Source organism: Ictalurus punctatus, chromosome 12 (genome assembly GCF_001660625.3).
Source record: "Ictalurus punctatus breed USDA103 chromosome 12, Coco_2.0, whole genome shotgun sequence".
NCBI classification, from domain to species: domain Eukaryota; kingdom Metazoa; phylum Chordata; class Actinopteri; order Siluriformes; family Ictaluridae; genus Ictalurus; species Ictalurus punctatus.
The window spans coordinates 132,501-155,855 of record NC_030427.2 but is presented as its reverse complement, the minus strand read 5'-3'; the positions used below and the strand labels follow the sequence as shown (position 1 = coordinate 155,855).

Genomic DNA, 23,355 nt, shown 5'->3' with positions numbered 1-23,355 from the left:
AAACTATATATATTTTTATGTCCTACCACAGAGAGTTTCATATTCTATGTGAAAAGATGTACCAGGTGTGCGCAACGTGTGGGGCGGAAAAACACACATGGCAGCACCATATATGGTCACGAATGGATGTGATCCAGATTTAACATAACTATTCATATTTTTATGATCATGACCTTTGATCTAGATATAGAGAGTTAGAATGTGTATCTTTTTGACCTTTGACCTATACCTGTCAAAACTACGGTTACAATATATACAAACTATCTTCTCTCTCTGCTAGGCTATTCAATAACACTTAATCTTTTGGTTAAGCCATTCCTTGATTTGGATGTATGCTTTGGGTCATTGTTGTGCTGAAAGGTGAAATTCCTTTTCATCTTCAGCTTACAAGCAGTAATGGAATCTCTGCAACTACTAGCTGAGGAACTCGAGGCCAATCAGGGATTCGTAGAAGAATATTTAAATAATTGAACATGATCATGGCTATTACCTAAGGTCACCATAAAGGCACAAGGAAAGATTGAATAAATGATTCTGTGGTATAAATGTATGCTGCTTAATTGTGATGTGTATTTGCTGTTTAATTATGCTGTATAATCTAAAATGCATTAATCATACAAAAAGGTATGCAATGAGAAAGCAGAAAAATTGAGAGAGGATAAGAAGAAAAGGAGCTCAGAGAGAAAGCGGCACTACCGGCAAACCTACTGTACCCAAAAGCATCCTACACTCTACCGGGAGTTCAAGAGGAGCGCTACACAAACATTTCCGAAACCTGGTCTCCCCTCACGGCAGCTTGCCGAGAGATATGGGCCTCGGCTCTCTGAAATATCTCCCCAACAAGTGGACAGTGAGATTGAATCCAGCGAATGGACGCACGAACAGATAAGAATATTAAAACAACAGCTGCATAAAGCTCTTAATCAAATGAGTTTCTGCCTACACCATGTTGATCAAGCCAGATATATGTTATATAATATAAGAAGAGAAATAAACATACAGTCTGTGTATAAGATACCATTCAGGCTCTGAATAACATGACTGTTGAATAAGTGACTTAGCTCTCATACCCATATTAGGAGACTACTTCCTGTCTATCTGAAGAGTATATATAGCTGAATGGAACCTTCGAGGTGAAAATTTACGCCGTGGTTTCGCTCTTGTGCCACTCAAGCCCTACGGGGCTGTAAACCTGTCATGTCTGTCTGTCTGTCTGTCTGTCTTTAAGTGTGCCTAACATAATGCATTTATCTTCCTTATGATGAGGCCGCTTCCGTCTTTGTGTGTGATGTTTGCCTAACTTACGCATCTATCATTATTGTGATGAGACGCTCATGTTTTTATGTCTTCATGTATGCCTAACTTAGGCATTTATCATCGCAGTGATGAGATGCTTCTGTAAAAGTGTCTGTATGTTCCTATATCCTATATACTACATACTTATGTAAATGTATTTACTCTCAATTATCAACAGAGTGATGAGACTCTTATGTACGCACCATCATTCGAGTGATGAGACGCCTATGTTAAATATTGTTATTTTGAACCAATAAACCGAAGCCTCATCGTGGGTGATTCGAATACACTTCAAATAACTAGTAACGACTCCTGATTGAGTCATAGGCAATTTTCTCTTTCTTTCTTTTATTATTTTCTTCCTGCTCCACAAGACCGGCTTCCTACACAGAAGGTTCTGAGCCAAGAGGTCCCGGACTCTGCCTGATAAGGTAAGAAGGGGTACTCATTACTGAGCATTAGCTAAAGTTCGTAAGGCAAGCATATAAGTGAGATTATATTGCAAGTAAGAATCTCTTTTTGGGGGAATCTGAAATACAATGCAGATGACTGAATTTTTTTACACTAAAATCGCCCTGTATTTGTAGCTATTCATGATTCCTTCCACCCTGATAAAAGCCCCAGTTCTGGCTGAAGAAAATCCATAAAGCATGATGGTGCCACCACCAAGCTTCACCACGGGTATGGTGTTCTTTTATTGATGTGCTTTTTTTTGCATTAAACATACCTTTTGAAATAATAGTATGAATATATCTTGCAGAATCGGAATAATCAGACCATAACATATTTTGTACCATGAATTTAGGCGATTTAGTTGAGCTTGGATGTTTGTTTTTATGAGAAAGGTATTGCCCAGACATACGAGAGATTATTGTCACATGCAGACAGTAATCAGTACTTGTCAGATATTCCTGCAGCTCCTATAATGTTGCCATACGTCTCTGCCATATAGCCTCCCTGGTAAGTTTTTTTCTTGTCCTTTTGTAAATCAATACCTTTTGATCGATACCTTTTGACAGCGAGACCGTCTACAGGCTTTGTAGGCTCTTTATGGACCATGGCTTCAGCAGTCAGATGAATCCAAGATGATGTCAAGAAAATCCTACAGTAACAGCTGATCTTTATTTGGGGTTAAGCAGAATAATTTCATTGATGACATCTAGTTAGGTGCCGACATGAGCGGCAGCCAGTTACAGCAGCTCCTGCAGTTTTTTAACTTTAACTTCTTTTGCACCTCTTTCTGATTTTCTATCGTTCTGGATTTTACACCAGACTTTTATTTTCACCTTATTGTCTATATGTGTGCCTGAATTTTGTAGTTTTAATTGCGTTTCTTGCCGTATTTTTTCGGACGCACCAAGTTTACTTGGAAAATGCTTGTCTATTCAAGGGAGCAGACCCTGATGTATCAGACTTGAGTGGCGGCTTCGCCGGCGGACATACCAGCGGAGCTACAGAGGCACTGGCGAGGGACTAGAGCGGACGCAAAAGTTCGAAAGAAGCGGGAGAGAAAAAGGAGGCTCAAACCTTGCCTTCAATCATTTGTTATGGGGAATGTAAGTTTGCTGGCCAACAAGTCAGACGAGATTGCAACACTGACGAGTTGCCAGCGCAAGTACAGGGAGGCCAGTTTGTTGTGCTTCACGGAGACATGGCTAACAGGGAACGTTCCTGATTCTTTGGTCGCGCCAGCAGACAGAGAAAACAGAGCAGGAAGAAGAAGGGAGGAGGTATAGCTGTCTTTCTTAACTCAAAATAGTGCGACGCTGGAGACACAATGGTGAAAGAGAGCATGTGTACTCCAGATCTAGAGCTTATGGCTGTGGAGCTGAGACCATAGTACTTGCCCAGGAAGTTCTCTCACGGCATTATTGTGACTGTGTACAGTCCACCATCGGCAGTGGCAGCACGCGCCTGTGACATCATCCACTCCACTGTTGCAAAACTTCAAATACAACATCCAAGCGTACTCATAATAATAAACGGGGACATCAACCATGTCCCCCTCTCTATAACCCTTACAAACTTCACACAATATGTAAAATGCAAAACAAGGGAGAATAAAATCTTGGACAACAACAAGCTGGACTGGTCGGAAAACACTGAAGCTCTCTACAGGAAGGGACAGAGTAGAGAGCTTTTTCTAAGGAGGCTCAGGTCCTTTGACATGAGCAGCAAGCTACTGCAGATGTTCTATCAGTCTGTGGTAGCAAGAGTTCTGTTCTTTGCTGCAACATGCTGTAGAGGTGGAATTCAAACTCAACAAGTTGGTGAATGCAATATGTATATAGTATTGTGTACACTTTACATATGCGATATGTACATGAGCTATTTGTATAGTGGGACTGTACATTGTTCTTTGTTGTATATACTGCGGCCGACGCACAAGAAACAAAGATCGCTCCTCCTGCGACTGCCGCTGGGGTGCTGAGGAGACAGCTCCGCTTCAGCACCACCAGTGCTCTGGACAGCCGGAAAACGCGTGGCGGCGGGACGGGGCCGCCGACACACACACGGCTGCTGAATGGCGGGCGGCACAGAAAAATTCCACCATCCAGCAGGCGACGGGAGAGTATAAAAAGGGCGATACTACACTCACAAGGGAGAGGAGGCTCTCAGTGTGCATGCGATAACCTTTGCTGTGTGTTTTACAGACAATCCCAACGCGAGCGAAGACCCCGCACCCTGGCTGCACCCGTGGCTTTTCCTGACGGCAAGACGGGATCCCGTTACTTGGGAAACCCCAAGAACACCCTCGGCAATCCCGCGGCGACGAAACACTTCACCTCACACCCCCACTTCGACTTTAGCACGTTCGCAGTACGTCACACTGCCAGTACACCGCCAATACATACAAACTGATATTCTGAGCTTGTAGAGTGTGTAGGGATGGATGTAGAGTGTCTAGGGATGCTTAGAACAGTGCCAGTCAGTCACTATATGGCACTGCTCACATGCTACATGCTGTTTGTGTAACAGGATTTACCCTCTACTTTTATATTTAACAGTGACAATTTATTGTTTCAGGTGACAAAGTGTGGAATGGACGCAAACACTAATCTTCTGGAGTCAGGTGGTACCTCTGGAGATGTTACCCAGTGCACCCAACATTCACAGCATAAATCTGCTTCCCACATCCAGGTAATTAAACTGCTTTAATTCATGCGAGTTCCAAACAGTAAATGCTATGTCTGCACAACGTATTCTGCCAATGTAGGCAAAGGAATGCTTTCTGTTCTCATATACCTCAGTTATGAGCTTTATGCAGTGCTGCTCCTTAAACTTGCATTGCATGTACTAATACCTTCTGCTTTTCTCATGTGGACTTTGCTCACCTACCTCATATACTTCAGCCATGACAACGCTATGAGATGCCACACCTCAACCAGGCTATGCATTTGCTAACCTCTTGAGCTTCTCTCTTGCAGACTATGCTCGTTTGACCCATCCATCTCAAAGCTGCACCCCAGCGGTGCTATGTATTTTCCAAACTTAATTTCATGTACTTTTACCAGGACTGCCTCAATACTGTTGCAAGATGCCCTCTCTCCTACCTTCTCAGACACTGCTTCACTGCAACGTGGTGACTGGTCTGTGTTATGCATGTCATATTCCTGGTTTTATGCACTGTAAGTTTTTCATTTTCAGATCCATGTCAGCACTGCTGCAATATGCTCTCTCATCTAACTACTCAGCAGCGACACCAGTGCATTACTGCACCTTAGTCACGTTGTTTTTCTGCTAATCCTAAATTACTCCAACTATTTCTTTTCTAGTGCCCCATTAATGATGCTGAGGGATGTCTCTGACCACAGTCTTGTACCTCAGCTATGCACTTCTTTACTAATGCCAATTTTTTTGCGGCTGTAACGATGCACCTTCACTGTAAGTCTACGAATACTAATCTCATTGCCTCTAACTCCTTAACACTGCTGCACCGAAGCTATTTCTCTCTCTGTTGCTCTTCCACAGCTCCATTTCACATAGTGTTATGCCAGTATTAGACCCTCCAATTGTGTTTCTCTCTCTTGGGACCAGCCTCTACACTACCTAAATTACTTCTAGCAAGTATGGTATATGGGAGATGGAAGGTTAGCTAGGCCTTTATGTAATCCCTAATGACTTGGTAAATAGCATCTTAACTTGTATAATTGTATCCACAACCACCTAGCAACACCATAGTGACCACATTTTAAGCTCCACAATCACTGTATTCTTCAGAAAATGCACAACCTGTAGTTATTATTATTATTATTATTATTATTATTATTATTATTATTATTATTATTATTATTATTATTATTAATAATAATAATAATAATAATAATAATTATTATTATTATTTTTATTATTATTATGAGGTGTCCTTAATCGTTTAGGATTTATTCAAGAAGAGTGCACTTGTTCTGTGTTTAAGTAGATATTGAGGCAGAACTGAAACCATCTACAGAGCAAGCCCAGGAAACCTCATCTGAGCAAGCAACAGAACCACCCAGTACCACATCTGTTCCCAAAGGTGTTGTCTGATAAACAAACATGATTGTTTTCATGAAATTGAAAGACATTGTATGTTTTGACTAACTTTATCTTGCATTTCTTCAGGTGTAAAGGTGGTAAAGAAAAGAAATGGGAGTCCAGTGAAGTGAAAGCGGTTGAAAAACATCTGAGCAGGTTCATCAAAACTTGCACAGTTGTGAGGCCTGTGTAAAAGCTGAGCCTGTTGCACTGAAAGGCAGGGATTGGTTATCTGTTAAGTTATTTGTAAAGAATAGAATCACTGCTCTTAAAAGGAAAATGTAACCCAGAAACAGTGTGAATGGTTTCATTTCGTTTTATTTGCACAGATCAATGGTAGTTTTAGTTTATTATTATTATTATTATTATTATTATTATTATTATTATTATTATTATTATTATTATTATTATGTTTATGGCTGGAAATTTGTATTGTACAATTGTATTTTTTTTTACTTTTTAAAAATTTTATTTGTGGCAAACTTTTGAGTGTTAATTAGTAACTGCCTGAAAACACTATCATGCAAAAATACTGCATTGCAAATGGCAAAATGTTTAAGATTAAAAATAAAAGGCCTGTTGTTATTCATGTGACTTAATCAATTATCTTGGAAATATGCATTATAGCGCCTTCCCAATTGTTTGTAAACTCCGTCCCCAGATTGTTCACAAGTACCTACAATTTTTATTAATACCAGAATAATAGTGTGTGTTCGCTCGTCCTCACAAGTTTGGTCTACCAGAAATTGTCCCCAGAATGTGTAAAAATGTCACATTGTTTTATTAACATTTTTTCTTTAATTTGAAGACAGATGTTTTTACAGCTTCAACTGAAACCTGAATCTGTCTTTGGTTTGCTCCTAAACCTTTTAGAAATACAGGTCCCTGCATCGGAGGATCCTGCATGTAGTCCCATGATATAGACTTGCACAAGTGTGTGTGTGTGTGTGTGTGTGTGTGTGTGTGTGTGTGTGTGTGTGTGTGTCCCTACCCTACCGCCATGGCTTGTATATTGTGTATATAAGTGTTGTATCCAACACTTGAAAACAGAGGTGGGGCAGATACAGTTTTCTTGTAGTAGAGGTCGGGAAACTCGATACCTAGCTGAATCAAGCTCACAAGTGCACTAATGTTAGCTAGCTCCCTATTGAGCCACTGAAATGTCTTACGTGTCCTGCAGAAAAAAAAGTAATCTCTGCGTCAGTCTTCAATCCCTTCAGATCTTGGAGTTTTCGTCACCTCTCAAAAGCCATGCCGATATTTATTTACTCTCGTTGTAGCACGGGCTCTGTGTGTTCCATTTTTGACTGCAGGCTCTCCGAAGTTCGAGCTTTCTTGGTTTTAATAACAGGTGATTCCCCAGATGTCTGTGGTGATGATGATGCGTTTAGATAATCCACATTAAAGCAGCCATCTAAATACGTTTAAGTTTAAGCAACTCTTTCAGGACAAGCTACAAACACCCCACCATCCTCAGCACCCATGTGCATGATATAGTAGCCTGCTCTTCTTTCTGTTTATGGACGTGACTTAACCACGCAAAGGCAGGGTGACATTAAAGGCCACGCAAATGTCCTGCTAAATCCGACCGGACAGCTCAAATTATAAATCTTTATTGTAAGCTTACCATTGCAAATCAGGGTAAGGTAAGGAGACAGTTTTGAACTTGATACTGCAGGTTTAACAAAGCAAAATACTGTATTTGTTGAGTTTTCTGCATTACCTAGTTTTTGTAGCGTATCTCATTCCTCCACAAAGTAATCACTGGCCAAACCTGTACTGTTCTGAAGGCAATCAATTGCTTTTCCTCACTTTATTTCCTTGACATTTTTTTCTCCTTGATGCCAAATGAGATGGCCTTACTTGCTTTTCATCATCAGTCTGAACATCATTGGACATCACTTGAAAGTTAAAAGGTGATGGCCTTAGAAAGTTAAACATTTTAGAAAGTTGTAGGTTTTTGCCTCTAGATTTTATTTCATCACCCGACTTTTAATATGGGCATGCTTTATGAAAATTCAACTGATCCAAGGATTTTTAATTCTTAACTATTGTTTATTTATTTTTTTATTGTTAATTATGATTTTTATTACTTTTATAGCTATTATTTTAAATTATAATTGTTAATTTCTTTGCTGTTATTACCTCATTTCTTTGTGGATATTTATGTGAAGGTGGAGAGTTTAGACCACTGGAATAATTAGCAGTTAGGAGTAGGAAGCACCTGCGTATGCGCTCAGTTCTTCTGAGGGCATTTAAACAGTTGATGCATCGATAATGTTGAGAGACGTCCTGACAGGCTGAAGGACTGAAGGAAGGAGTCAAGGAGACATTCTACTCTATTTGAAAGTTGGGAATCACCCGGTTGTCTTGAATTTTCTTTAGGGCCACAGTGTGAAGAGAATGCTGCGTGAGAGGCCTACAGTGCGTCCGGTTGCTGAAGAGCCCAAGCAGCTACAGGTAAGAAGTTGGCAAACTGCAGGATCTGCAGAGAGCCCAAACTCCTCATGTTTATATTCCTTATATTTATAATACACTAACTGAATTAAAATAAGGTATAGTTTAAAGCAGGTCCAGTTTGTCCAGATGGGAAACAATAGTGTAAATAAATAATAGATTGCGTGAGTGCAACATTTACACTGGTTTATTTCAGAGAATTGCTTTGATATTGAAAAATTATTCTTAATTTCTTTTTTCTTTTACATCATAGCAAGACCACATGTTCCAACCTGGAACATTTTAACATTCTTAACAATGGGCAAATCTTATTTCTAAAATGGCTTGGGCATCCATGGTACAGATAAGTTCCTTAAAGAAGATTCAAGACTCAAAACAGTAAACTGTGAACATATAGGATGAGAGATTGCAATATCTGGTTTTGATGATATAGCCTGTTTCTGAACAGTGTACATGTAGTGTATGATGATTTTTATTATTTTTTTAAATAAATTGTTGTATAAGGATATAAATAGGCTGCATAGGTTATCACAATGCATGATGTGGACTATCCAGTTACATTATTGTAAACACTTTAATAGCACATAAATGTTATTGTGCATACATGAAATTGTTACAGGAAACTGTGGATCCTTGATAAACCCCTAAAAACAGGTGAAAAAGATTCTTTTTGTTGAAGTGTCTGTGTATTTTTCTCAAACATTTGTAATGTGGTACATCTCGCATTTCTGACTCGCTTAACGGTTTTGCCGATTAATCGGCACAGATAACCGATTACTGGAACTATCAACACTGATAGTTTTTCCCGAAGCGGTTGAGAAGCGTCCACTGTCATTATACAGTACATAAAAGAAAAGAAATGAAAGAAAGCACTGAAGCCTCGTGGTGTTTATTAGGAGTGTTATTTTTGGTTCAGTTTAGATGTATTTATTTATATTTTATTTACTTCAATATGTATTAATGAAAGGAAATTTATATACGTGTGTGTGTATGTATATGTATATGTATATATATATATATATATATATATATATATATATATTATATATATATTATATATATTATATATATATATATATATATATATATATTATATATATATATATATATATATATATATATATATATATATATATATATATATATATATATATATATAGTCAGTATATATATATATATATATGTAGTCAGTTGTCGGCAGGTATTCACTGTTGCTGAGGATGACCCCATTATTGACAACCTAGGGACACTGGGAAGCCATGGAGATGGAATTGGACTGTAACTGATGTTTCATCATGTTGTTTTATCATGTAGCACACAGTTATAGAAGGGATTTATTCATAATCACACTATCTGTTGTTATCCAGATGAGGATGGGTTGAATCTGGTTCCTCTCAAGGTTTCTTCCTCATATCATCTCAGGGAGTTTTTCCTTGTCCCAGTCACCTCTGGCTTGCTAATTAGGGACAAATTCATCAATTTAAAAATTAGATTGGAATTTATATATATCTGTAAAGCTGCTTTGTGACAATGTCAATTGTAAAAAGCGCTATACAAATAAAACTGTATCACAAAAAAATGTGTAGATTATTTTCCTTACAGTGGAATGATGTATTTCACAAAATTTGGAGATCTTTTTAAATCCCTTGCCAGACTTTATAGGAATCCACAACCTTTTTTTCTGAAGGTCTTACAGAACTCTTTAGATCTTGACATGATGACAACTCACACCTCAATAGCAAAGGGAACACCAGACACTAGATATGAGTGGGGTATAAATAAGACCGGTTCCACCTGCACTCTCTAAGCAGGTTCTAATCACTTTCACATGATCTTTAACATCTGATTCTAATTTTATGGATTTAAAGGTGTGATAAATGTAGGGGTGCACTTACTTTTTACATGTGACTGGTCTGTTTTTTGTTAATTGAAATTGAGAAGATTACTGAAAAATCTAAATTGTATGTGTTATTTGATAGTGTATCACCTTTATTTATAAATTAATATTTTTTCTATATTAAAGAGGATCAGATGTTTGCTTGTTCAAATATGTAAAAAAAAAAAATTATATATATGTGTATATATATATATACACACACACACACACACACACACACACACTATATATATATATATATATATATATATATATATATATATATATATATATATATATATATATATATACTCTCTATATAAAGCTGCAGCAGACAAACTCTTCTAAGTGGGATTTACCTTGTCTGATCTAATTTCTGATCTCATTCTGCATCGGTTCCAGATGTGCATTCATCTGCCGTTGGCTCTTACGGTGGATAAATACCCCAGCTAGACAAACAGACCGATTCAGAAATACTAAGCATCAAGGTGAGCGAGTAACCATGGACAAATATACTAAGAAGAAAACACAGAAATCCCAACCTGGTCAATACTCACCAACAGCACCAAGAACAATCAAAATGACTAATGCGACAAGTATAAACGGATATGCAGCCCCCGGTGTCTTCAGTACAGTTTCAGTAACATTGACAAGTCTAATCTGAAACAAAACAAAACACGTACATTACTATTCAGCAGTGGTCTTTTTAGGGTTCAAACTAATTTTTTGCATAATAACAGAAATAAAGTCATACCCTGAGTGAGTCCAGCTTGATTTCACCATCCTTATCTCCTGAAATCCTACAGGTCACAGCACTGGACTTAAATTCCACTATTTTACACTCAAACTGCTTTTCTTCCTGTATGCCCCACACCGTTAGCTCCTCTTCAGTCAAATTCAATCTGTCTTCCTTTTTCTAAAGGTGGTAAGTAGAAGCAATAAAGCAAATATGCCAAATAGACTCTTTATTATATTGGACATGACACTTGTAGTATTTTACCTTAAAGATCAAAACACAAAAGCATTTGCATACCCATTCCAAACCACTGCAGTTTACCAAGTAGGCATGTGCCAATATTAAGCTTTTATATCATGATTTTTTTTTTTTTTTGCATATTTGGAAAAGCAAACATTTGAAACAGTGCTTATTAATAAAACTGATACACTATCAAATGACACATAAAATTTAAATTTTGTAGTAATCTTCACAATTTAAATGAACAAAAAACACATAAGAAAAAGTAAGTACACCCCTACTTTAATCACACCTTCAAATCCATAAAATTAGAATCACGTGTTGAAGATCGGGTGCCAGTGATTAGAACCTGCTTAGAGAGTGCAGGTGGAACCGGTCTTATTTATATCCCTCTCATATCTAGTGTCTGATGTTCCCTTTGTTACTGAGGTGTGTGGTGTCATCATGCCAAGATCTAAAGAGTTCTGTAAGACCTTCAGAAAAAAAGGTTGTGGATGCCTGTAAAGTCTGGCAAGGGATTTAAGAAGATCTCCAAATTATTAGGAATACATCATTCCACTGTAAGGAAAATAATCTACAAATTTCAAATGACTGCCAATTTGTCCAGGACTGGCCGTCCCAGCAAATTCAGGCCCAAGATCAGACCGTCTGAAGCAAAAAGAAGTCTCCAAGAACCCCAAATTTCATCACAAGTCTTGCAACTGTTGGTGTCAAAGTGCATACTTCTACAATCAGAAAGAGAAATTTGACCCAGGGTTGCTTCACCGCCTCAGGGACTGGACAGCTTGCACCTATTGATTCAAATATGAATTCAGTATCATATCAAAAGTGATAATCTGAGGCCATCTGTCCAAAAGTTGAAGTTGACCCAAAAGTGGACCTTTCAACAGGATAATGATCCTAAGCATGCTATCAAATCCACCAAGGAATGGCTCAAAATGAAGAAATGGAGGGTTATGGAATGGTCTAGCCAAAGCCTGGATTTGAATTCCACTGAAATTTTGTGGGGGAATTTGAAATGGCAGATCATGCAAGGAAACCCCCAAACATGAAAGACTGAAAGAATATTGCATGGAAAAGTGGTCAAAAATTCCAGCAAGCCTCGTGGACAATTATGCAAAACGCCTACAAGAATTTTTTTTCTGCTAAAGGGGGCAATACTAGCTTCTGAGGCCAATGGCATACTTACTTTTTCCACAAACAATATCACATCTATTGATAATTCTGTTGAATAAATGATCAAAAAAGTTCATTTTCCTTGTGGTTTTGTTCAAGTATTTCAACTTCAATGTCAAAAAGCCAACAATTTCCATGGGGTGTACTTGTTTTTTTCACATGACTGTAGATATCATTTGTGAGAGTCGAGTATGTTTTGCAATATTATCACAATACTTTGTTAGTCTCCTTAGCTTCTCAGCTTAAATAAATGAGTAATGTTCAATTGAAATGTCCACAAAGCCAATATTGTGCTATGTAACTGATTATTGGCACATGCCTGTTCACACTAAAGTCTTTCTTCGGGATATTTACTTCAGGATGTCTTCAGGATATTCAGTTAATCTCTTTACCTATGTATCAAGACCTTTGTAATTAAAATGAGTCATATTAGAGCAGGGAAAGTCAAACCGTGCTTTCAGTGAAGGCAATTTAACACTCATGGTCTAGCAGTGAAAGTCTGAAGGATTCATTTCCCCTGGTTTTACCTGATGGTTTGTGAATTATATTGTTCTGATCAATGGACCTCATTTATCACTCTTTTTGTGAAGTTGTGTGTAAATGTTTTCACAAAATATTCTCGATAGTACTCTTAGTCCTGACCTAGTGAATCTGTATGAGGATGTTTTTTTTTGATAGACTCAAAGCACTTCTATAAGTTGTTCTGGGAAAGCCCGTCTGATAAATGCAGTAAATGTAATTTTTAAAAAGCAATTTAAACTCAACAGTATATTCCATAAATAAAAGTGCAGTAATTCATGTAGATCACATTAATCTTCTTATGCATAAATTTTCACACACGCAGGAGCACGAGTAGGATTTTTTGTTGTGAATTTATGGGATATTCATGAACGCCACATTTCTTGTGTAAATGCTCGTGCAAACAATTTACGAATAAATGCATTTATATCCAACTTGAAAAATGAGGCCCTAGTGTCAGAAGTGGGATTACTCCAGGCCAGGTGAGTGTTTTTTCCTCTCTGGTGCGGTGTAATTTCGTACCCATAATTATAATTAGAGAAGTGAGTGATTATCTGTCACCAATAATCTCTACTCTGGTCTATGATCCTCTGTAACGTTATGCCCAACTAATCTAATAATTGTATTTTATATTTGTAGAATAATTTGCAAAACTGTCTGTGTGGTTTGCCTAAGAGAGTGTTATATTTGTATTGTAGTATTCTGTGTTAAGTATTATTGTGTTACTGTGCGTGTTGTTTTCCAAGTTAGTTATGGGAGGGTCACCGTCCAGCCCGGTTCTTTTTCTGTCTCCTGGCATGACACCAAGAGACTGGATCGAGACCGTGTTAGGTGGATTATATACAGTTCCATATTTAGATTGTTTATACGGCTGGTCAGTTGCATGGGCGCCGCAGCTTCAAATTATTTCACTCCGTGGCTCCTTTGAGCCGCGTGTATTTGCTCAGATCAAATGAATGATTTATGACGGCGAAGGTGATCTGTCTTGGGATTATGAGTATATGGCAAAATGTTATATGGGATGGCTTCGCCTACTCCCCTTATGGACTAAACATTATAATTTTAAGGACAAACTCCCTAAAGTGTTTCATGTGAATGATAAGACACCTCGCGCACCACCATGTAGAACTAAAGTTCCGCTGTCGTATAATTCCAGCACCGCTGCTGCTCCAATTTCAAAGCAAAAACCTACTCATGCTAAACTGCCCACGCACCCAGCGCGAGCGCTGTCCTGTCATGCTCATCTCCCATTGACCAGTCCTGATTATCGTTTAGGCACATCATGTCATTATTGTAAGAAACCTGGCCACTGGGCTCGTGACTGTAGAGCTAAAAAACGAGATCAGCTGCAAAAGAGAGGTCAAGGTGGTCGTGGTTCTATGGTAAGAGGTGGCCTACAGTATTTTCCGGCAAAATCTGTCCCATATTATCATCCTGGTCAGTATCAGCCCGCTCCTCAGATGTATGGCCCACCTCCCGCTGCTGCAGGGAGGACGATGTCCCAATCAAACCATCAATCAGATACGTTTCCACCACCACCTGTACATAATCCTGTACAGCAGGATTATTATTACCACAATCAGTAGGGATGCCCACAGAGCTCTTGTGACCCAGTGTGCCGATCATACTTAAACGTAGCTTTTAATTCTTTTAATTTTAATTTGAATTCCATGTGTTTCCCTGTTTGGAAACTGAATGAAAGTGTTTTGAATTCCATGGTGACGTTAATCTAAACACAGAGCGTGCGAGAGAGGGGGAGAGCGCACGAGAGAGAGGGCCCTGCTGCTGCTGCTCTCGCGGACAGAACGGCACGCTAATACGTAATTTTAATGCAAACGAAAGACTCTCTTATTATTGCCATTGTATATAATATTCAGGGACTGTTATGAATAGGAGTACAAATTATTATAACGTTTGGATCATGAATTAATTTTCACATATGAATGTGTGAACGTAAACATGCCGGAGTGTCCTTTTAATTTTGCATTCTCAGGCTCTAAATTTCTAAACCTCTGATTGTGGAAACTCAGTAAATCTCCTAAATCAGCTGTTCAATGTGTCTCATTCAGAATCAGATCCAAGGTTACAGACTCTGCCTAACTCTCTGGGCAGATCACAAGGACATGCAACGTCCTATCATCTAAGTCAAAACATTCTCATCCTGTGTATGTAAAACAATATCCCTTGTCTGAATCGAAAACCCTTGCATTGATTATTATTGTTAATTCTCTTTTACAGCAAGGTGTTCTGAAGCCCTGTATAGGCCCGTATAACATGCCTGTTAAATCCTGTTCCCAAGCCTGTTCAACACAAGACCTCAGGCGGAAGTTGTGTTTCAATGTTGTATTTCTCCTTTTGTTCTAATGTGCCTTCTATTATTACATGAATACCTTCACACCATGCGTGGTTTAGCGTGGTAGATTGTGCTCTGTTGTTTCAGTGTTCAACCACTGTTTGCATTTACGCATGGGGACACCAGCTGACCTGGACACACCTGACAAAGGGCTACGTTGCCCCCGTGTTTTTTTTGTGGTGTGGTGAGACTCCTTGCAAGATCTCCATGACGACGCTCATGTGCTGCGATACGGGACGATCTTCTGATCACTGCTGAGTCAGAAACTGCTGAAGTGCAACCTTGAGACTGCTAGAACATCTGGCTCACAATGGATTCAAGGTTTCACGTACAACATTGCACCTATGTAAAACAGAAGTGAAATGTTTGGGTTTTCTCTTATCAAAAGGACAGAGAAGGCTGTCAGACGGCCGGATGGCAGTTGTGATGACTTCTCAGCTGCCTGCTACAAAACAGCTCAGGGTCATCGTAGAACATTCGATCCACTTTTGACTCCTGGGACCCATACTCCAGTGACACACACACCTGAGACTGTTTCTGCATTTAAACATTTAAAAACTGCTTTTCCCCTCCAGTCCTGGGTCTGCCCGACTACACGAAACTTTACCATCTGCCCACTCATGAACACTCTGGGGGTGGCACAGGAACATGCTGGGCTACCCGGCTGTCTGTGGGCAGTGGCTGGGCAGTGGCTGATCTGCTGCTCTGTAGGTAATAGATGCAGAATGATTGGTTCTGTCACGCTTTGGTGTTTCACATGGCCCTTCAGGTATTATCCAACATTGAAACACAACACATGACGGCTCAGCGCAGAAGTGGTTATGAAACTATTCTCTGTGCTACCGCAAATTTGACCATTAAATTTGTCTGCTAAATTCACAGGATGACACCATTCCTTTACCTGAAAATCATGATTGTTTAAAAGAAATTGTTTCTTCATGTAGCATTCGATCTGATCGGTCTGATACTCCTTTGTTTAACAGTAAGTATGTTTTTGTAGACGGATCGTGTTCTAAATCCGCGGATGGTAAGCCAATCTCACCTTCCACTCTAGTCGACAATCTAATCTCTTCCTGTGCTAAACCAACAGCTCTCCCGATCGCCAAAACAAAGGCGCATCTAACTGGCAACACTGTAGAGATATGTGGGAATGCGCTAGCTGACAGTCATGCAAAATTGGCGGCTAAGTCACAATCACATTGTCCTTTTTTAATGTCTGCCTGATCTGAAATTTTACCTGCCGTTCTTACGGAAATTCGAATGATGCCATCTAAAACCACAGGCATTTCACCCTTTGAGGTGTTATTTATTCGGTCGACCTTACCCCATGGCTTGGAAAATGTCTACTAACCTTTCTCAAACCAAAGGAATTTGTGTTGATATTCATCTAGACGACTACGTGTCTAAATTGCTTGACGTGTTGTGTACGTGCTAAATTAAATTACCTTTACCCCTCACAGTAAATCACACCTCCTTTTTTCTCAGGAGACCAGGTGTTATGACCTCAGAAGGACCAATCTGGAGACATGCAAGTTGGTTAAAAGCTGTTAACAAATGAGCTCTGTCCATTCTATTTTTCCTCCACCTATTCTCTATGACAGGTTGCCCATTCGGGACCGTACCTGTACCCCTGAAGAGGTTTGAGCGTCGGTGAATGTGTCTACAAAGGGAGGAAGTCCTGTCCTGTTGGCTTACCTGATTCACACTTTACACATACACATATAGTTTTTCCTGTATTAGCTCTCATCACAAAATCAATTACATGTTTTTATGTTATTATCTTTTTCTGTTCCTGTTACTATATATATTTATACCCCCAACATATCCTTGTGGGGTTGATCCTCCTAGCCAAGGTGGATGGGATGAACCTGATGATTCTCATTTTTCAAATTCTGACAGTCCTACAGCTGAGTCTGATGTGTCTGATGATTTACATATTGAACATTTCAATCAAAACGCATACTATAAATATTCAGTTCTTACTGTGAAGCAAATGCGCCTCACCACACCCTTTTTTATCTGCGCTCTCATGCCGCATAGCACCCTCCATCCTTTCACCTTTTATGCGAGAAACATATCAACATCTGTGGTGCTCTGTAACCGTCGGTCTTAGACGACACTGCTACGACAATACTGATCCACGGCGTCGCTATGTTATTACTCCTTTTAACGTCACCACAAGTAAAAATAAACCCTTAGTAGGCGTTGATAAACCAGGTGCTACTCCATATTGTAAAGATCTCTACTATGTTCTCACTGACCGTGAAACTAATTGGCCTAATGACTGTCTGGACCCCCAGTACTCCTGTCAAGTGGAAGGGTCTTTTAAAGCCCCTCAGATACCGCTAACCTTTCATCAATCTGACCGTTTACCTAAGGGTAATAAATTCGCCGTATGTTTTTATCTTGAAGTATCAAAGATCACCGCCCCTTACGCATCTGCCATCCTCCCTATTATTGTGGTTCTCATTTTATCTGCCTATTTGGCCCCTGTATTTGTGCCTGTATTCATCGTAGTATAGCCTCAGTTCAAGATTCTGTAACTACAGATCTTTTTAGCTCTACTCCAATTGGCCATTCCAATAATGGTTCTTACCCTGAGGTGACCCATTCGGCCCCAATTGACATTTACATTCATAACCATGATGCCACGGTTTCAGCGGCCTCCGATGTGGTCTCACAGACATCATGTCTTTCCTGTTAAAGGGTAATATTAACCTATGACTTTAGAGAATTCCTTTTGGTTTATTCTATGCTACGCTAGAATAAGAGAGAGGATTGAAAGGAAATTCTCTTATATCATGTACTCTCTTATATTATGAACTGCTATCAAATACCTATAATGAATGTATTCATTTAATTACCTCTTTAAATAAGCTGATCAACTGCGATCCTTGATTATATTATTATGCATTTCCGTGTCAACATGACACAGGACTTATTTTGTATTATGACTATGTGCTGTGTGTTTTGTTTAAATCTGTCTGACACCTGGACCAGTAGAAACTGTCCACGCACTGCTTGTTATCAATGTGTATAAATACTCTTGGTTTGCATGAATAAACTCGGATGTCTATTTGAGCATGCATGTGTCAGTGTGTGTTCACTTAGGCTCCCCAGATCGATCTGAAACGCTCTGAGGCAAATAACACTTTCTAGCTCATAGCAGCACAGAACTAAATGTTAATAGAAATAATTGTAGAACAGGCTGGAAGGCATGATCTGAGATTCCTGGGATACATGGAAATCTAACAGGCCCAATGTTTGTTTTACAGTTAGAACAACATGTGTGTGCTTGAAATCACATTCTGAAATTCTGTCCTACCTGTATGATGACCAGCACATCATTGATCACCTTAGAGGTAGTGAAGCTGGTGAATTCTGGGTCTGGATGGTAAGAGAGTGTACCTAAACAGGCCACTGTTGAGTTCACCACCCTTAGAGAGACAGTAAATGGCCCAGCAGCTCTGAAGTCTCTCTGCTTATGAGTGTGAAACCAAAAGCTCTAGGAGAATGGAAAAGATAATAAATGAATAGAAACTGCTATGCATGTTTGTATGTGCAGCTGGTTAAAAATTAAACTGGCCTGGTCAGCATGTGCATTGGTCTGATTGCTGGTAAGGGTGTTCAACCACATAGCTACACAATCCAGGCACCATCTTCCTTAATTCCCTAAAGAACCCTTTCTTCACTACAGAATCTCCTTTGGTTTTTTACTTCTTCTACTACAACCCCAATTCCAAAAAAGTTGGGACACTGTGTAAAATGTAAATAAAAACAATGCAAAGATTTGCAAATCTCATAAACCCATATGTTATTCCCAGTAGAACATTGAAAACATATCCCATGTTTAAACTGAGGAAATGTACCATTTTAAGGAAAAAATAAGGTAATTTTGAATTTGATGGCTGCAATACGTCTCAAAAAAGTTGGGATGGGGGCAACAAAAGGCTGGAAAAGTAAGTGTTACTAAAAAGAAACAGTTGGAGGAACATTTTACAACTAATCATGTTAACTGGCACCAGGTCAGTAACATGATTGGGTATAAAACATGTCTTTCAGAAGTAAAGATGGGATGAAATCTGGTTGGACGCATATGTTTCTCTAAAACCTGTATATACCTTTCAGCATTGATTGCCTTTCCATAGGCACTAATGCACCACCATACCATCAGAGATGCAGGATTTTGCACTGAGCGCTGATAAAAAGCCAGATGGTCCCTCTCCTCTATAGTTTACAGAATGTGGCATCCATGGTTTAAAAAATTTCGATTTGTCTGACCACAGAACAGTTTTCCAGTTTGCCTCAGTCCATTTTAAATGAGCTTTGGCCCACAGAAGACGGCGGCAATTCTGGATCATGTTCACGTATGGCTTCTTCTTTACACGATAGATCTTTAACCAGCATTTGTGGATAGCATGGTGAACTGTGTTCACAGACAATGTGTTCTGGAGGTGTTTGAGTCCATGCAGTGATTTCCATTACAGAATCATGCCTGTTTTTATCGCAGTGCCGCCTGAGGGCCCGAAGATCACCGGCATGCGATATTGATTTTCACCCTTGTCCCTTGTGCACAGAGATTACTCCAGATTCTCAGAATATTTTGTTGTTATTATGTCCTGTAGATGATGAGATTTACGTTGAGGAACATTATTCTGAAATTGTTCCACAAATTTTAGACGCAGTTTTTCACAGATTGGTGTACCTCTGCCCATCTTTACTTCTGAGAGACTCTGCCTCTCTAAGATAACCTTTTTATACCCAATCATCTTACTGACCTGTTGCAAATTAACCTAATTAGTTGCAAAATGTTCCATCTGTTTCTTTTTAATACTACTTACTTTTCCAGCCTTTCGTTGCCCTGTCCCAAATGTTTTAAGAAGTGTGGACATCAAATTCAAAACTACCTTATTTTTTCCTTACAATGGTACATTTGCTCAGATTAAACACTTGATATGTTTTCTATCTTCTAGTGTGAATAACATGTGGGTTTATGAGATTTGCAAATCATTGCATTCTGTTTTTATTTATATTTTACACAGTGTCCCAACCTTTTTGGAATTGGGGTTGTAAGTCTGCTAGTACTATTTGACATCATGTTAAATTCCCTGCCTTTTAAAAGAAAACTGATTTGAATTATTAGTTAAATGATTGGGATTACATGATAGTTACGTTGGAAAAATTCTTTACTGTTGTCACGTATCGGGAAACTCTGGACCCCACTTCCCATCAGCCACTGCACTGCACTAGTTGTCACATGACCACCTGCACCTGATTCATGTTTTGGTTAATGAGCACTCATGGGTATAAATAGTCCTTGTCTGCACCATTAGTTTGTCTTTCGTTGTCTTAGACTCCCGTTGTTCATGTCTCGATGTTTGTTTTTTGCCACAGTGTGTTTCAAGGTTGTCATAGTGTATTTGTTTCTTAGTACGTTTCGTTAAATAAATGTCCTTATCTGCATCTGCGTCTGCATCTGCTTCTGGCTCAAACATCCAAATTGTGACAGAACGAAAGACCTACAATCAGGAGCTGCAGAGCGCCAAGATGGATATCTGGGGCGTCAGGATGCCACCAATGTTAGCGGAGTACTTTGCCACATTGCGCCAACAGGCTGCCGATACGCACCGCCAAGCTCCACTCACGCCACAGTCCGCCGACACGCACCGCCAAGCTCCGCTCACGCCACAGTCCGCCGACACGCATCGCCAAGCTCCGCTCACGCCACAGTCCGCCTTGCGACACAGCCAGCAAAGTAACCTGAGCATCTGGGGCTTTCCACTGCAGGGGAGGCACACCTTGCTGCACAGTCCAGAGGTGAAGGCTGGCCCAGAAATTTTTTTTGGGGGGGGGCAATGAGTACAGCAGAGCTCCAGCCTGAGGCCTACGGGGAGGTCTCAGCTGTGGAGCTCTCACCTGAGGTCAACATGGCGACCTCAGAGGGACAGGCCGAGGAGGCTGTCCCGCTGCCCTGCACAGCCGAAGAGGCTGTCCCGCTGCCCTGCACAGCCGAGGAGGCTGTCCCGCTGCCCTGTTCAGCTGTGGAGCTCTCACCTGAGGTCAACATGGCGACCTCAGAGGGACAGGCCGAGGAGGCTGTCCCACTGCCCTGCACAGCCGAGGAGGCTGTCCCGCTGCCCCGCTCAGCTGTGGACGTCGCTCAGCCTCCCCGCTCAGCTGTGGACGTCGCTCAGCCTCCCCACTCAGCTGAGGTCGTCGCTCAGGCTCCCCGCTCAGCTGAGGTCGTCGCTCAGGCTCCCCGCTCAGCTGAGGTCGTCGCTCAGGCTCCCCGCTCAGCTGAGGTCGTCGCTCAGGCTCCCCGCTCAGCTGTGGACATCGCTCAGCCTCCCCGCTCAGCTGTGGACGTCGCTCAGGCTCCCCCGCTCAGCTGGGGTCGTCGCTCAGGCTCCCCGCTCAGCTGTGGACGCCACTCAGCCTCCCCGTTCAGCTGTGGACGTCGCTCAGGCTCCCCGTTCAGCTGAGGTCGTCGCTCAGCCTCCCCGTTCGACTGTGGACGTCGCTCAGCCTCCCCGTTCGGCTGAGGTCGTCGCTCAGCCCGCTTGCTCGATGGCAAATAGCGTTCCCCCAATTCTGCCTCGAGGAGACCCACGCTCCTCTCCCTGGCCGCACGGGGGACTTCTCTCGGCCTTCCAGTTCAGCTGGGGACGTCGCGCCGCTGTCATGCTCTACCGAGGAAATATCTCGGCCCCCCTGTGCCATTGTAGAAGCCGCCCGGCCTCCTGGTTTTGCGGGGGACATTTTCTCCAGGGGGCCAGGACCACCAGATGGAGGACGTATAATTTTGGGCGCTCCGGGAGTAGCGCCCTTGGGGGAGGGTTCTGTCACGTATCGGGAAACTCTGGACTCCACTTCCCATCAGCCACTGCACTGCACTAGTTGTCACATGACCACCTGCACCTGATTCATGTTTTGGTTAATGAGCACTCATGGGTATAAATAGTCCTTGTCTGCACCATTAGTTTGTCTTAGACTCCCGTTGTTCATGTCTCGATGTTTGTTTCTTGCCACAGTTTGTTTCAAGGTTGTCATAGTGTATTTGTTTCTTAGTACGTTTCGTTAAATAAATGTCCTTATCTGCATCTGCGTCTGCATCTGCTTCTGGCTCAACCATCCAAATTGTGACAACTGTCATGCCCAAATCCAGGAACACCTCTCAGATCTTTTTATAGTAATTACAGCATTGTAATTATATAATAATTATAGTACAATTATTATAGAGTGCAGTCCCCTGTTCATAATTTACTATAACTATAAGATCTTGCCAAATTCCCATCTTAGCCATTTCAGCATTTGCTGAGTCCTAGATTTTCTTGCTTATGTTCTTTTGCATACTTAACTGATGCTTTTATTTGGACTGTAATTTTTGACATGTGTACAGGGACATGAAAAGGTGTTTTACATTGGGGGTGCTGTAATGACATCACACCTGAATAATAGTCTAATTTTGCTTGTTGATTTCAATAATTCTATCACAGTGCGGTTTAATTCTTAAATCAGACAGTGCTGATTAATTTTCTAAACAGCTCATTCACTGGGACGCAGACACTCCAAATAATCTAAGCCTAATGATGAATGGATTCAAATGTATTAATTAACAAAGAATCGTTGTGTATTTATATAATCGTTTGATGTGGTGAAGTTTTCTTTCAGAGAAGTTTATTTTAAATTTATACAAGGATTGTCGATGTCAGTGCTTTGTAAACGTCAGCAAGTTTTCCAACAGGAGTTAGGTCCTGTTACACTTACATGAAACAGCTATATACATTCTCACACTGTTTTTTTTTTCTCCTGAATTTAAAGAAGCAGAAAATGCTACATGTTACTGAGGAAACAGAAAGTGCAAAAAAGACAAGTCTTCCAGACCTTCTGTTACAATAAATATTCTTAAATTAAAAAAAAAAAAAAAAGAATTGTTGCTATAAATCTGTGATAACTCAATTTAAAATTGTGTAGCCTATGTATTTATATGTTTATTCTTATACAGGTATCACTATTAATTTAGCAGTCACAGTTAAAGGAATCCTGAAAGTCAGGCCCCCCCTCAGCACTCCTACTTCCTGCCTCCTTGTGTGTGTCTCATGCTTTTCCTACATTAAAGATAATTGTGTATACTTCCATGCAGGTTGTCTTTTCACTGTGTGTTTCATACCTTGTCGTATGACTTTA

General features: G+C 40.3%; 1 protein-coding gene and 1 long non-coding RNA gene across 2 annotated transcripts in view; one reads left to right on the top strand and one right to left on the bottom strand.

Moving 5' to 3' along the window:
* The first annotated feature begins 4,104 nt into the window (after positions 1 to 4,104).
* LOC128634170 (uncharacterized) lies at positions 4,105 to 6,194 on the top strand. Its single transcript, XR_008397427.1, has 3 exons — positions 4,105 to 4,437; positions 5,717 to 5,812; positions 5,899 to 6,194. It is a non-coding gene; the product is annotated as an uncharacterized LOC128634170 (long non-coding RNA).
* Positions 6,195 to 9,457: 3,263 nt separating this feature from the next.
* LOC108261686 (plexin-C1-like) overlaps positions 9,458 to 23,355 on the bottom strand; it is a 33,659-nt gene continuing 19,761 nt past the window's right edge. The window contains exons 12-17 of the mRNA XM_053684352.1: positions 23,339 to 23,355; positions 18,494 to 18,673; positions 10,899 to 11,060; positions 10,702 to 10,804; positions 10,504 to 10,593; positions 9,458 to 9,724 (exon numbers count right to left, since the gene is read on the bottom strand). The exon at positions 23,339 to 23,355 is cut by the window's right edge and continues 86 nt beyond it. Coding sequence (XP_053540327.1) covers positions 10,514 to 10,593; positions 10,702 to 10,804; positions 10,899 to 11,060; positions 18,494 to 18,673; positions 23,339 to 23,355 — 542 coding nt within the window. The 3' untranslated portion in view covers positions 9,458 to 9,724; positions 10,504 to 10,513. The remainder of the gene's footprint in view (positions 9,725 to 10,503; positions 10,594 to 10,701; positions 10,805 to 10,898; positions 11,061 to 18,493; positions 18,674 to 23,338) is intronic.